Genomic DNA, 15000 nt, shown 5'->3' on the forward strand with positions numbered 1-15000 from the left:
AGGACGACATCACCACTTTTCCCTGTAAGAGACGCCACCTTTCGTCCAAATCCACTCCGCGACATGCGGATGCCCATTTGCTGGCTGCAAGGCTGTGTGTGTGTGTGTGTGTGTGTGTGTGTGTGTGTGTGTGTGTGTGTGTGTGTGTGTGTGTGTGTGTGTGTGTGTGTGTGTGTTAACCCATCTCTCTCTCCAGTGATCTCCGCCCGGCCCAGCACCATCCCCTACCTGAGCGCCCTCCTCCCCTCAGAGCTGGAGCTGCAGATGCTGGAGGAGACGGACTCGTCTGAGCAGGACGACCAGACGGACACGGAGAACAACCCCAACATCATGCGCGTAAGGCCCCCACCCAGAACGCCCCTCTCTGCCCTCCCTGTAGAGATGCTTTCTTTGTAACTCATCTATATGACTTGTGTAAATATTCTGGTCGTGAAGCTGAGCTGTTTGTGAATGCCACATTATTTTATTATTTTAGTGAACTTTGTGTATGATAATGTAATGACGTCTAGTGTAGCCATATCTGCACTGTTCCCCAAATCCAGGATGACGCAGGAGCGGACAAGGAGAACACTGTGCTGCCCCCTGGTGGCGTTGTGCCTTCAATGAAAACGAACGACGAGAACATGATCGATAACCCCTACCTTCGGCCCGTCAAGAAGCCCAGAGTGAGACGGAAAAAGTGAACTGCCCTGGAACAGACTGGAGCAGCGTGAAGGGACGGCAGGTGACGGCCGGAGCTAACGGATCGGCCCGTGCATCCGGAAGCCACGGACAGAGAGCAGCCCTGTCTGACTAAAAGCAGCAACGTGTTGGGAATCAGATTGAGGTTAAGAGACTCGATTCCAATATGCTTTGAAAGCAGGTTATTAAGAGAGAGTTTGGCTGATCAGTGTTCGTGGACCCACACGTGTTGTGTTGTCATCCTGCCTTTAATACTCTTTTTGTTTTTTTTGCTCTGTTAATTTTTTTAATAAATGAAGAAATAAACATTTATTTTTTCTCACATGGATTAAACATTAACCCTTTAACGTTTTCCCCACCTCATTTATAGAACACTGCACAAGAGATTTTCCTTGGAAAATAATCATACTAAGTAGATGCTCTTCTCAGGGGAGGTGTTCTTGGTTTGTAGATGATACGGAGCATCTTTGGTAATGTCCATTTCACTGGGCCTTGATTTAATGATGTAAAAATGCCTTTAAAGTAAACGTGTAGTTTAAAAGGTGGGGGGTATTCAGAGACATCTGTCCCTGTTGTCTACACAGCAGACTGACACTACAACCACAAAGCAAATGGGTTTACATCCGTCTCTTAAAAACAACCACATGGGCACAGGTGGTACCGTGTGAGAAGGTAATCTGTCATCTATGTTTACATTTGGATCCTGGACAAAAGCTTTTCACCAGTATGTCATCTATGGTAGGTAACATCTTAAAAACGACCTTCGGTAGTTCAGGAATAATCTTCAAAGCTGGACTGCTATGCGCTAGAGTCCAATCATGTATGCTCGAAGGCTGTATTGCATCACAAAGGAGTTCTAGAATACCTGTTACCTGGGTGATGGTTGTTTCTTTAATATAAAAGACTTTAAAGCTTTTGTTGCATCATCATCGCAGCAGGCGAAAATCCACATGAATAAAATCTAGTGCTCGTATTCTGTGACGGTTTCACAATCATACTCCTCACATATACACCTTAAACACTGACACTTCCCAAGAGATATTGTTCTTTAGACGCTTGGAGTGGAGCCATCAGCATTATATATACTATAAACTGAAGTGTGTAAAGCACTCCTCATATAATGTTCAAATTCAGAAAAAGAATTGAAATTGTATTCACCTGACGGTGTTAGTCCATTATGCCATTAATGTGTAAAACTAAATTGCTCAAAGTGTCTACCTGACCCACTCATCAGATTGTCATTATATTAGCCCTGATATAAGATACATCACAGATTCTGTACTAACTATACACTGTTCACAGGGTTATGGACATTCCTGCTGTGCAATTCAATTGTAAGGGTTGGTAAAACCACATTAGTCTGAGACGTTGGCCTTGGTGTTAGTACTTCAGAGGTGTCATTCTTTCCTGATCGTCTATGCTGGCATATATAAAAAGTCATATCCAATGTAAAAAGACAGCAGCCCCAATACATCCAATGTTTAAAAGTTTACAAAACACAAGTAGTGTCTTCAATATGAAGGGAGTTCCAAAAAAATGTACCTATGAAAATGTTTCCAAACTAGGAACAGGATTCGGTTCAAGATCCATTTTCAGAGAAGGCGCTTCTTCGTTCAGACAGTTCCACAGTCCTTTAACACTGCATTTAAACACAAGCCCTTGTGCAGACATATTTGTCATTTTCTCTGCTATTATTAACGTGTCAGAGTCGCAGACTTCTTCGAAAGGCGCATTCATGCCGTGACTAGCGCTTATGTAAATATTCTGTTTCTGGAAACAGAGGAAGCGGCCCTTTGGAAAGCAGACATGCAAAGACACCTCAAGTTTTCTGTTTCATTCTATCATGCTGTTGTAATCAGGCTTTAGCTGGTATTATGCTGGGCAGCTGTTGACGTTTGAGAAAGTGGCTATTTAGCACAATTTCTGCTAAATCTCCTAAAGAACATGTAATAAAGATGAATTGATGGGTGCATTCCACTACAGCTTTTCAAAAAAGCTCTTTTCAAAATGTTTTACAGAGGATGTTTATTGACCACTGTCCAAGGAGTTCCATTATGTGTGTTTTCTGTCGACAGGTTTTCATTATTTTCAAAGCACAAACAGTGTCAAAATTGTCAACGATAAATTATCCAGGAGAAATGAACCAGGAGATGGAGATTATTAATGAACCCCTGGTATTTCCTTATCATTGTGACACAGTAAGCATATTCAAGCCAGGGCAGACCATACAAATACAGAAAACACAGAACCTCAAGAACACGCCAAACCAATGCAGAAGAATGGAAACGCATTTAAGTGTGTGCTTAAGTCCATAATCAGGTCACGTGTTTGTGCTTAAGTCCATAATCAGGTCACGTGTTGCTTCTGTCCTGCGAAGTCAATGATAGAACAAACGCAGATACGCCGTCCTGTTTCTCTGGGTGCGGAACTGCTTGTCGCAGAGGAGCTGTGTTTGAAAACACAAAAAGACAATTGTAAAAGCGTCAATCGTACCCGATCAGGGGCGACTACGCCACGCATTATTAAACTGAGCACAGCTACAGTTGGGGAGCGAGGATGACTTCCTCGCTGGTACCTCTGTGCGAAGGGCCCTCCTTTCCAACATAGGAACTCTTGACCAGTCTGGAGAGCCGAACCTCATGGGCCAGGACACCTTCCGACCGCAGGACGCGTCGGGACTGTATGTCCCTGGGCTAAGAGCGTCGGTGTGGTGAAAATGACAGAATATCCAAATCAAACCTGAGCAAGAAAACGCGTGCTACCCTTCTGACTGTGATGTTTGCCTGTTATTAATTTAACAAGTCAGGGCACAATATCTCTGCTTTCCAAATTTCACAGCACCAACCCCCAAAAAAGCATCACTGTTCTCAAGAATGTAACATAGAGTACATTTGAAAGAATGCTAACATATTGTTAAGCGCAGCTGTGAAAAGGAACTCACCCCGGGTTGGAGCGGCCTGGGTCAGACTCTGATCTGAACCGGGGAGCAGAGGAACTGAAGGGGGTTCTGGCTGGAGCACACGATGTAGGCACACTCCAGTCTTGTTGGTACTTCTGAGGTGAGGGAGTGTCCATCTATGAGAGACCACATTCAATGTGGTTAAAACATACTATATACATGTCTGGAGTGTGTTTGAGACTGTATAGACTGTACGTAAACAGTGGCATTGCTGTTATTGCCAATGTGTGCATAACACCCAGAATACTCAGTAGTCAGTGCTCCACAGGGGGAAGGAGGGATCAGTCTGCCCGTCACGCTGAGCTAGCCTGACCTCAGACCAGTTCAACAGTCAAGCTGTGTCAGTCACTTGGTTAAAAAGGCATTGTGTCAAATTATCCATCCACACACTGTAGTTAGACACTGAGGACAGTACAACAGTCTCAAGGATTGGATATTTATGGCATTCCCTTCATAGGAGGAATTGTAATGCATAAATACAACCGCGTGATCGCAACAGGAAAACATGCAGGAATACGTTATAACATATCATTATAGGAATAATGAAGGAATGCTTTGTCTATAATAAAATACCATTTCTAGCCAAACTGTTTAATTATTTTGTTTGTTTAACTTTTCTCGTTTTCTCGAGGTAGCCAGGAGTTATAAATGAGGTAGCCAGGGGTTATAAATGAGGTAGGCAGGGGTTATAGAAGAGGTAGGCAGGGGTTATAGATGAGGTAGCCAGGGGTTATAGATGAGGTAGGCAGGGGTTATAGATGAGGTAGGGGTTATAGATGAGGTATCCAGGGGTTATAGATGAGGTAGGCAGGGGTTATAGATGAGGTAGGCAGGGGTTATAGATGAGGTAGGCAGGGGTTATAGATGAGGTAGCCAGGGGTTATAGATGAGGTAGGGGTTATAGATGAGGTAGGCAGGGGTTATAGATGAGGTATCCAGGGGTTATAGATGAGGTAGGCAGGGGTTATAGATGAGGTAGGCAGGGGTTATAGATGAGGTAGGCAGGGGTTATAGATGAGGTATCCAGGGGTTATAGATGAGGTATCCAGGGGTTATAGATGAGGTAGGCAGGGGTTATAGATGAGGTATCCAGGGGTTATAGATGAGGTAGGCAGGGGTTATAGATGAGGTATCCAGGGGTTATAGATGAGGTAGGCAGGGGTTATAGATGAGGTAGGCAGGGGTTATAGATGAGGTAGTCAGGGGTTATAGATGAGGTAGGCAGGGGTTATAGATGAGGTATCCAGGGGTTATAGATGAGGTAGGCAGGGGTTATAGATGAGGTAGGCAGGGGTTATAGATGAGGTATCCAGGGGTTATAGATGAGGTAGGCAGGCAAACAAATCCGGGTGTACACCAAATGCTAAAAACCAGAGTCAGCAACTAAACACTAGGGGACACCAACAACAGGGCTGAGAGACACAGATACTCAGTAAAGCTCCACAACATGGTACCAGCTCCACAACATGGTACCAGAAGATCGGGCCTTAAACGTACGCAGGTGTCATGGAGGATCGTGGGTGTCGGGCAGGCGACGACAGAAGAGGCCGAATGAACGTGACATTTATACTACAGTGGATTAATTGTAAACTGAATACTAATCGATAATACAAATATCCTCCAGTAAACCTATGAATATATATTTTATATAACCAGCACAGAACATCTCTGGTAAAGCTGCAGGTATGCCATGTTTTCCTCCATATAAAACAGGGTGAATCACTGGAACTGCAAGATTAAACACGCACGTTTAACGTTACCGTGCACAACACGTCTAACATACAGAAGTGAATGCGTGTTTTTTTAGCTTGTGTGCCGTAGACTGTAATGTCAACATGAAAGATGCAGTCATGTTACATTTTATTATGTTAAAACAAATAGGCCTACATTTTAATTTAAACAGTTTTGTGTTTTATTGAATTCTTCCATTAACATTTACAAGGGGCATAAAGGGGGGGGGGGGGGTGTAGGGTGGGAGGTTCTGTTGAAGATACCCCGAATACCCCAAGGGGATATCAGTAAGAGTACCTGGAGAGCCGGCAGGAAGCGAGGAGCACTGCGGGCCGCTAAACTGTAGCCCCTGGTACTCTGTGGTCTCCTCTCCAGGTTAGAGATGATGGTGCCCACCTGTTGGGATGTCAGAGTTAATGCGTTCAGAACACTCAGGCTCCGCCCCCTGGATATGTACATGATAGTCTAATCATCATCAAGAATCATACATGGGGTGTACATGGGGTTATGGTGAGAGTGGCAGGGCCGGCGCCACGGGGGGGCGAATGGGGGCGTCGCCCCCTCAGGCGAGGTGTCCCGCCCCCTCAATGTAAAAAATAAGACCCATTTATTTTACAACAATCGCTACATGGTGCCCCCTCGACCGCTCGACAATTGTTACACGCACACCCCCCCCCCCCCCCCCCCCCACCCCTGCTCAACAACTTACGGTCGCCCCCCCCCGCTCAACAACTTATGTTCGCCACCCCCCCCCACCCCCACCGCTCAACAACTTACGTTCACCCCCCCCGAAATTTTCTGACGCCCCCTCACTGTATATGTTCTGGCGCCGGCCCTGGAGAGTGGGCACGCTGTCAAAGAAAAACTCATTATAATGTGCAGGCCAAAGGCCATTTTAATACCTCTAGTTATCGTCTTTATATTTATATAAATGTGTATGTGTGTATATGCATGCACACACACACACCATGGACGTAATTTTGATTTCAAAAGTGGGGGGGACATGGATTCGTCGCTATTTAAATATTTGGTTTTAACCGTAAAAACTGGGGGGGACCAAAACCGGCTTTTGAAAAAGTGGGGGGGACATGTCCCCCCCGTCCCCCCCCAAAATTACGTCCGTGACACACACACACATACACACACATATGAGTGGGTGCAGAGGTGGGCAGTAACGAAGTACATTTACTTAAGTACTGTACTTAAGTACAGTTCTTGAGTATTTGTACTTTACTTAAGTTGATTTTTTAAAAAATACTTATGACTTTCACTTCACTACAGTTGAATAACAAATACAGTACTTATCACTCCACTACATTTCTGTCCAGCTCTCGTTACTCGTTACTTCCACACACAACTCTCCTCCCCTCCCCCGATAGTATTTTCACAGGTGACAGCCTATCAGCAATCAAGGATGTGTCTGCGAGGTGTAAAATCAAGTTCGGTGTCGCTAGTCGTTCTTTTCCTAAATAACAGCAACATGAGCGGAGACGGCGGTGATGGAGCATGCCAGGGTTGCCAACTTTTCAAGATCGCTTGGAGGGAGATTTGAACCTGGACTTGGTGGCGAGTGTAAATTGTTGATCGGGGGGGTGGCGAACGTTACCGGGGCGGTGAAAAATGGACACAAATTAAGTATTATATCGCGATCGCCGGTGGTTGATAGATATAGATCAGAGGTAAATAAACTAGATTTTTTATCGGCGTGAGATATCGGAACTGTGGCGTGAGAGCGTGTGAAAACGGTCAAATGCGTGTGTCCCACGCTCAATGTAGGTTAAACTTTTCTGCTACCACTACCTGAATGATGTACATCATTGGAATATGCCTTATGGATTATTATCAAAGACTGTATGAATATTATGCCCAAAGAGGATTTGGTAGGATGTATAATACTTTTAAACTATAACTTTTTTACAAATGTGACGGAAGGTGTACTTTAATACTTAAGTATTTTTAAAAGCAAGTACTTCAGTACTTTCACTTAAGTAAGATTTTGAACATGCAACTTTCACTTGTATCGGAGTAGCATTTGACCAGTGGTATCTGTACTTTGACTCAAGTAATGAAATTGAGTACTTCGTCCGCCTCTGAGTGGGTGTGTATGTATGTATGTAGGTATATATGTATATGTATATACATATATATACTTGTACATAATACCTACATATAATATATATATATATATATATATATATATATATATATATATATGTTTGTGTGTGTGTGTGTGTGTGTGTGTGTGTGTGAGAGAGAGAGAGAGAGAGAGAGAGAGAGAGAGAGAGAGAGAGAGATCCTTCCTCAGCTGTGCAAGCGCTTCTGATTTAATAGGAGGAACTAGTTTAAATATGAAAACGTAGGTTATTATACACACGCGCGCGCGCACATGCACGCGCACGTTACTAGTCTCGCGCTTTTTCCTCACCAAACACGTGGAACTCGCCGTGACCGCGCACGGCCACAGCCACGTCTGCCGCGCGACGGCGGAAACGGCGCCGTTATCAGCACGTGAGTCACGTCCCGCCCCGAACGTAAACGGCGCCTTCAGACTCACCACGTGGTTGTCATAGCAGCCAGGCCCCCGCGCGGGAGAGCCGCGCCGCGCGCGCAGCTCGTTGCCGGCGTGGTTAGGCGGGCCGTGCAGAGGAAACAACTTCCGGTCCTGACAGCTGCCGAAGGCGATTCTGGCGGCTGGCGCCTTAGCTGACAACATAAAACCATTATAGCGAGGAGAATGTACAATATGAATGGTGTAAATAAACAACGCTGAGCATATCTGATGTTACTGTAACTGTGTGTGCTACATAAAGGAAATAACAGAAATATGTTGGTTAAGGTTTACAAACATTACCTCCATTCCTAGCCGCCATTTCCGTTTGTTTACAGTAACGATGGTAACCAGGTGGGATCCCAAATAGTGCAATTGATGTCACAATGCAGGACTTATGATCCACCAGCACACACACACACACGCACACACACTGCATGGATAAAAAGTCTGCACATTCTGATACAGTACCACACTCATTATTATGACAAACATGTTAGGTCAAAGTGTGTGTTTATTAATTCGGATGTAACATGACATATTGTAAGATTGTATTGTAGTATTCAAGATATAGGCCAGGTGCAATCTATAAGCAGCTACTTGATCACATAGTTACCATAGAAGTGCCACAAGGGTCATTATTCTTTTTATTAGCTACATAAAATAAGTCATAATGTTGTAAGGGCTGAGCTGTGGTTGCTACCTGAGGCGTAGTCAAAACAAAGTGTCTTCACTTCCCCCGCATTGCACTGTATCTATGCAGAAACCTCCACTTTGACGTAGCAGTTTGATTCAATTGTAGCAGGAGACCATGCAGTTTCAGTCGCAAGATATCGGACATGAAAATATCTGATATAGATATCTAATGTGTAAATATCTGACATGTAAATATCTGATATAGATATCTAATGTGTAAATATCTGACATGTAAATATCTGATATAGATATCTAATGTGTAAATATCTGACATGTAAATATCTGATATAGATATCTAATGTGTAAATATCGGACATGTAAATATCTGATATAGATATCTAATGTGTAAATATCTGACGTGTAAATGTCTCACGTGAAAATATCTGACGTGAAAATATGAAGGACTCATCTCTCCTCTGCTAAAATTTTATTATGTTCTCTTGATTTCTCCTGTTTACAGTCTGGAAAAGGACGACCACAAAAACGCTTGGTGCAAATAAGGTTGTCCTGTTCTTGCAGACCATAGCTACAGAAGTCTGTGGTGCCAGTGATGTGCGCGGCGACAGTGAAATGTGTTCCAACAGGCGTCATTTCGTCTGCCCTCTCATGTGCTCCCACCAAAGGTCTCTCAGCATCTCATCCAAACGCTGCAGGCCTTACTCTCAAACACACAGTGCCACGCGCCACGCTGTATTAACGTTGATGTTCAGCAACATAACACATGCGGTCTCTATCGTCTGCAGGTGGCCCTTTGTCACTCTGATGTCTGTTCCCGTGGTAACCTTCGTCTTCTCTGACCCCTGTGCTGGACGTGTCTTACCTCTGCGTCTTACACCGTCAGTCAGTATTCAAGCTCAAGCTAGTCAAGAGGTTTTGGGCTCTTCTGCAGGGAACACGCAGCCACCACTCTTTAGTTTCAGATTCTGCAAATACTGCTGATTTGTCCAACTTTATTCCCCCCGCTGAGTATTGAAGTGACGTCAAAGCTTTTCTTTTATCTGCCCTTACAAAGAGGGAAGCGTAGTCAGTGCGATCAGGAGGGTGTAATGAGCCACGGTGTGAATGAGTCGTTTTTCTTGTTGTGTTTCTTTCTTCACCTTGATCCACAAAGTGGACGACTGTGGTCTGCAGTGCTGTGGGACAGACGTCTCAGTGCTGTGGGACAGACGTCTCAGCCCGCACTAACAGCCGCCCAAGGCCGCAGAGCTCCCAAACATTGCATTGCTCAGCGTTTGTTCTTTGTGTTCTGTACAAAAGACGACAGTGTGACAGCCATCTATCATGACAATTATGGGCAGAGGGATTCCTCACACCTGTAGCCATCACCTGTCATACACACCTGTAGCCATCACCTGTCATACGCACCTGTAGCCATCACCTGTCATACGCACCTGTAGCCGTCACCTGTCATACGCACCTGTAGCCGTCACCTGTCATACGCACCTGTAGCCGTCACCTGTCATACGCACCTGTAGCCGTCACCTGTCATACGCACCTGTAGCCGTCACCTGTCATACGCACCTGTAGCCATCACACGTCATACGCACCTGTAGCCATCACCTGTCATACACACCTTTAGCCATCACCTGGCAGCCATGTTGGACTGATCCTCACCTCAGACCTATAGCCTATGCCCCAGGTAAACCACCCTGGACAATATGTAACATTTACAACCTATATGCAGTACAATCCAACATTTTTGATGTAACTCCTTACGTACAAGTGTACATGTATACCCCAGGTGTAATGCACACTGTCCAGTTCCAGGTCTCGAATTTGTTGATTTCATCTCTGATCCATGTCATAGTGTCCAGACATAGTTGGAGGTGGCCATATCAATTATGTAAATATTCTTTAATTCCATTGACATTGACAGTAACATTGACTACAAAATCTAGAGCATGGAAGCATATTCATTCAGTGGCTGGTAGGCCGAGCTGGCTGGTATCACACGTCCACGCCTGGTTCAATAGCCTTGAACTCTGTGTTATTGTGCAACACTTAACAGACAAGCATTTTGGATCCTGCGTGTGACTCAGACTATTAAGTATCACAATGCAAATACACCGCATGCAAACGATAGGCCTGTCCGTGTCTCACGGGAACAACCGAGACCTTTTGCAATCACGATGACCTCTTCAGAAGCTCAGTCAAAGCTGTCAGCCAAGGGACAGAGTGGGGAAATGATAGCACAACAGACATCATCACAAAGCAGCTTCATGGATGTCCGAGTCCAAGCCCCGAGAGACCAAGCCACCAGGGTCCCGAAGAACTCCCCAAGTCCTTATACTGTAAAGCTTGCTTTGTTTAGCAGTACAAGTGATATACATATATGATTATAAACATATTTGTAGTAAAACAACCATAGTCATATATACATGCCTTTGTGAATCTTTTGACTTGTCTAAAGGTTTCATTACTTACGTCTACATGGTCAAAATCACCGTTGATTTTGGTAGACACCAGGCTGCCGGCAGAATCCCAGGAACAGGAACGTCCTCCCACTGCTGACTTCTGTCCTTCATTGTAACCGATTTCAAATGGTGCTAGAAACCCCAAAAGACTCTGAACACCAAAAGAAATCGGTCAGCCTTGCTGACAGGACACGGTCTTGCGGTTCGGGCTTCGGCGTGAGCTGTGTCTGCCGCAGGCTTCACTCTCACATTTACGTTTGGGCTGTTTGAGTGAAGAGGAGACGTGAGGCAGGTTCCTGCGAGATGGGACGTCTCACCCGCCCCTAGAACACTGATTTCAAATGGTGCTAGATTCTCTCAAGAATGACTCTAAGCCACCACATGAAACCAGCTTCCAAGAGGAGTCACCCCCAGAACGCCACGTGAACGTCTAACACACAGGCTAGCGAACGGTAATATCACCTACGGATTTAAGATAGCAGAACAGGAAGTGAATCAAATTGCACACATTTAGCAACATTGCACAACACATCAAAACCTTGTTAAAAATGATTACCACAGTGTCAGCAGAGAGGACGATTTAATAAATCTTGTTTGTGATTACAGCTTTAACTCGTTTGTCATTACAGCTTTAACTCTCATTTGTGACTAGCTCCTAGACAAATCCCAATTTCTTGACGACAGTTTTTCACATCTCGTTTCTAAGGATATTTTTTGTGCAAAAGTCATAAACATTTGTCGTGACAAAGTCGTGACGTTTGTGCAAAAGTCATAAAAATGACTAAAAGTTTGTGATGACCTTTTCAGAGTTTTGTCATTCAGCAATACTATATTGACATGCACACAGAATTTATGTTATTGCTATTGTTATGTTATTGTTTTCCAAATCAGGCAGTTTAAAAGTAACTAAAGTGAGAAAGCTGTGTCATCAAGACCTGTCAATGTCAAGACCTGACAGTGTCATCAAGACCTGACAGTGCCATCAAGACATGTCAGTGTCAAGACCTGTCAGTGTCAAGACATGTCAGTGTTATCAGACCTGTCAGTATCATTGATATGTGTCATAGTGATTGAGACATGCCAGTGTCAAGACCTGTCAGGTTAATCAAGACCTGTCAGTGTGATCAGAACATAGTCTGGGTCATTAAGACCTGTCAGGGTCAGTAAACTAGATCCTATTTGATTTATATTTTTAGTGGAGTAGTTTCACAGAACTTGCATCTAAAATTGTTTTAATGTAGCTTAATGTTTCTCCTGCTAACTTTGCTTTTCAGAAAAGAGCCAAATTAAATTACATATCTGGTTTCTTCCAACTTATTTCAGTGAAGGTAACTTAAGAACAATCTAATGCACCAGAATGCTACAAAAACGAGTAATATTCACAAAGCACACACACACACACACACACACACACACACACACACACAAGCTTCTTTACTGCCACTCACTGCTGCTCTCACTGTCCATCACTCTTTACAAGCTGAAGCTGAAACCCACGTCCTCTGTGCACGGCCTGCACCAGACCTGGGGAGAGAGAACACCAAACACACCACCAAACACACCACACACCTCCAAACACACCACACACCTCCAAACACACCACCAAACACACCGCACACCACCAAACACACCGCACACCTCCAAACACACCACACACCACCAAACACACCACACCTCCAAACACACCACACACCACCAAACACACCACACACCACCAAACACACCACCAAACACACCACCAAACACACCTCCAAACACACCACCAAACACACCACACACCTCCAAACACACCACCAAACACACCACACACCACCAAACACACCACACACCACCAAACACACCGCACACCTCCAAACACACCACACACCACCAAACACACCACACACCACCAAACACACCACACACCACCAAACACACCACCAAAAACACCACACACCTCCAAACACACCACCAAACACACCACACACCACTAAACACACCACCAAACACACCGCACACCTCCAAACACACCACACACCACCAAACACACCACACACCTCCAAACACACCACACACCACCAAACACACCACACACCACCAAACACACCAAACACACCTCCAAACACACCACCAAACACACCACACACCACCAAACACACCACCAAACACACCACACACCACCAAACACACCACCAAACACACCACACACCACCAAACACACCACACACCTCCTAACACACCACACACCACCTAACACACCACACACCACCAAACACACCACACACCTCCAAACACACCACCAAACACACCACACACCTCCAAACACACCACACACCTCCAAACACACCACACACCTCCAACCCACAACCCCACACTCCTCCGCTCAGCTCTGGATCCCGGGACTCTAACTGTGAGGACGAGGACTGTCCGGACGGACACCCAGCTGTATAGGACCTCCAACAGACATTGGGCAGGAGAGGAGACGGAGCGTTTAAGACGCGCTCCTCTGTCTCAGCTTTCGCTTTGATGAGAGTCTCCCACAGGAGCAGAGAGGCACCCCGTCAACACTAACTGGATAAAGGGAAACGTCTTAATGGAGGTTTGGAGAATGATTCATCTTGGATGCTGGATACTGGATGGAGGTTTGCCAAGTTCCTGCTTTGCTTACTGGCAAAAACTCATGTGGACAGATTTATACAAAACAGTTCAGTATTAAATATTTCAAGTACAAAGTCAAGGACATTTTTGTGAAATATTTGTAGGAAAAAAAATATATATATGGCAGGAAATAAAGATGAAAAGATTTTTGTATTTGTGCTTCTTAAAGCATAAATCAGTCATAACCTTCCAATAGCACAGCGCTTCAGTGGCGAGTGGTTTTTAGTGGCAAGTTGAGCTTCGTTTTTTGGCCGTTCTGGGTGCTCTGCTTCCTCTAGGAAAGGCCACGGTGTCTCCAGAATGACAGCACACATGCAAAACGCCATGTGACCAAAGAGGCTGTGTTGCCCTCAGTATGGATCCAGAGAGAGAGAGAGAGAGAGAGAGAGAGAGAGGGCAGGAGGATGAGGGAACACAGGCCGGGAGTCCCAGAGCCCCGGCACTGTGGGTCTGCTTTGACAACATGCTATGGTACCATGCTAAATTTAGTTACAGTATATCGTCAGTGTCTCTAGAACACACTGACCAAATTGAAGAAATATTAAAACAGACAGTTACATGGACTGTAAAGGACACACAGTGCATCTGGTGTACGCTGCAAATGGGGAACATGGTGGTGTTCACACATCAGCCATCCCGGGCATTTCTAACTACAGACACTTTAACTGAAACGCAAGACTTAATCCGGGCGCCTGTACTGATGATCTCACAGGACAAGATTGTACAATGAGCGTCCTGAAAACTGACCACAACCATCACAATAACTCACAGTACAGATCATGACTTTTGTACTCCTAAAGTTAAACAGTAACTTCAGGCGTTTTGTACGGCCGTTCCACAGAACAGAATTTCAGGCACTTCCTCAAACCTCACACACACAGCAGCATCTGCCCAGCTGGTTTTGTCTCTCCTGCAGGGGGACCCAAAAGCCCCCGTCACAGAACCGAAGGGCCCGAGCCACAGAGGCACACGTGGGGTCCGCACGCGGGGGGAGAGGACGGTGTGTACAACGGCGAGCACACGGCGGGCAGCCGGCACCCCCGGGCCCCTGCACCGCAACTCAGATTTCATGTAAGAGGAGAGGAAGGGAAAGAGGAAAAATAAATAAAGAATAATGACAGAGACCTAAAGAAAAGTCTCCACAGTGCCCCACGGTGGAGGGGGTGGGTGGCGTGCCAAAGCTGACGTGAGCTCACCTGCAGCCTGGAGGCCCGTGGACCCACACACTCACCGCGGTCTGTCCCAGTTCCTCCCAGTCTCTCCCCACCGCGCTCTCCCTAAGATGGCGTAAAGAGGGAAATGGAGTGCTCCAGCAGTCTGCTAACGGCAGCGCT

At 45.4% G+C, this 15000-nt stretch overlaps 2 protein-coding genes and 1 long non-coding RNA gene across 4 annotated transcripts in view; 2 read left to right on the top strand and 1 right to left on the bottom strand.

Moving 5' to 3' along the window:
- The window catches only part of taf8 (TAF8 RNA polymerase II, TATA box binding protein (TBP)-associated factor), a 6306-nt gene extending 5278 nt beyond the window's left edge, over positions 1–1028 (top strand). For both annotated transcript variants that reach the window (XM_076995513.1, XM_076995514.1), the window contains exons 7-9: positions 1–24; positions 197–336; positions 543–1028. The exon at positions 1–24 is cut by the window's left edge and continues 124 nt beyond it. In XM_076995513.1, the coding sequence (XP_076851628.1) occupies positions 1–24; positions 197–336; positions 543–683 (305 nt within the window). In that variant the 3' untranslated portion in view covers positions 684–1028. The remainder of the gene's footprint in view (positions 25–196; positions 337–542) is intronic.
- A 1681-nt stretch (positions 1029–2709) lies between these two features.
- On the bottom strand, positions 2710–8358 carry LOC143502791 (ciliary microtubule-associated protein 3). The gene is made up of 6 exons (XM_076995504.1): positions 8223–8358; positions 7926–8074; positions 5669–5767; positions 3623–3756; positions 3257–3374; positions 2710–3127 (listed from the first exon to the last, which is right to left on the bottom strand). The coding sequence occupies exons 1-6, from the start codon at positions 8356–8358 to the stop codon at positions 3059–3061; spliced, it is 705 nt and encodes a 234-aa protein (XP_076851619.1). The 3' UTR covers positions 2710–3058.
- Positions 8359–8434: 76 nt separating this feature from the next.
- Positions 8435–8752, top strand: LOC143502792 (uncharacterized). The gene is made up of 2 exons (XR_013127171.1): positions 8435–8553; positions 8683–8752. It is a non-coding gene; the product is annotated as an uncharacterized LOC143502792 (long non-coding RNA).
- The last annotated feature ends 6248 nt before the right edge of the window (positions 8753–15000 follow it).

The sequence above is a fragment of the Brachyhypopomus gauderio genome, unplaced genomic scaffold (genome assembly GCF_052324685.1).
Source record: "Brachyhypopomus gauderio isolate BG-103 unplaced genomic scaffold, BGAUD_0.2 sc213, whole genome shotgun sequence".
Taxonomy (NCBI): domain Eukaryota; kingdom Metazoa; phylum Chordata; class Actinopteri; order Gymnotiformes; family Hypopomidae; genus Brachyhypopomus; species Brachyhypopomus gauderio.

Bases quoted from the DNA above. Each gene is read 5' to 3' on its own strand.
- LOC143502791 (XM_076995504.1), bottom strand. From the start codon at position 8,358: ATGCAGTGTGTGTGCGTGTGTGTGTGTGTGCTGGTGGATCATAAGTCC. The intron at 8,075-8,222 runs GTAATGTTTGTA...TTATGTTGTCAG, and splicing joins AATGGCGGCTAGGAATGGAG to CTAAGGCGCCAGCCGCCAGA. The intron at 3,128-3,256 runs GTACCAGCGAGG...TTTCAAACACAG, and splicing joins GGAGGGCCCTTCGCACAGAG to CTCCTCTGCGACAAGCAGTT.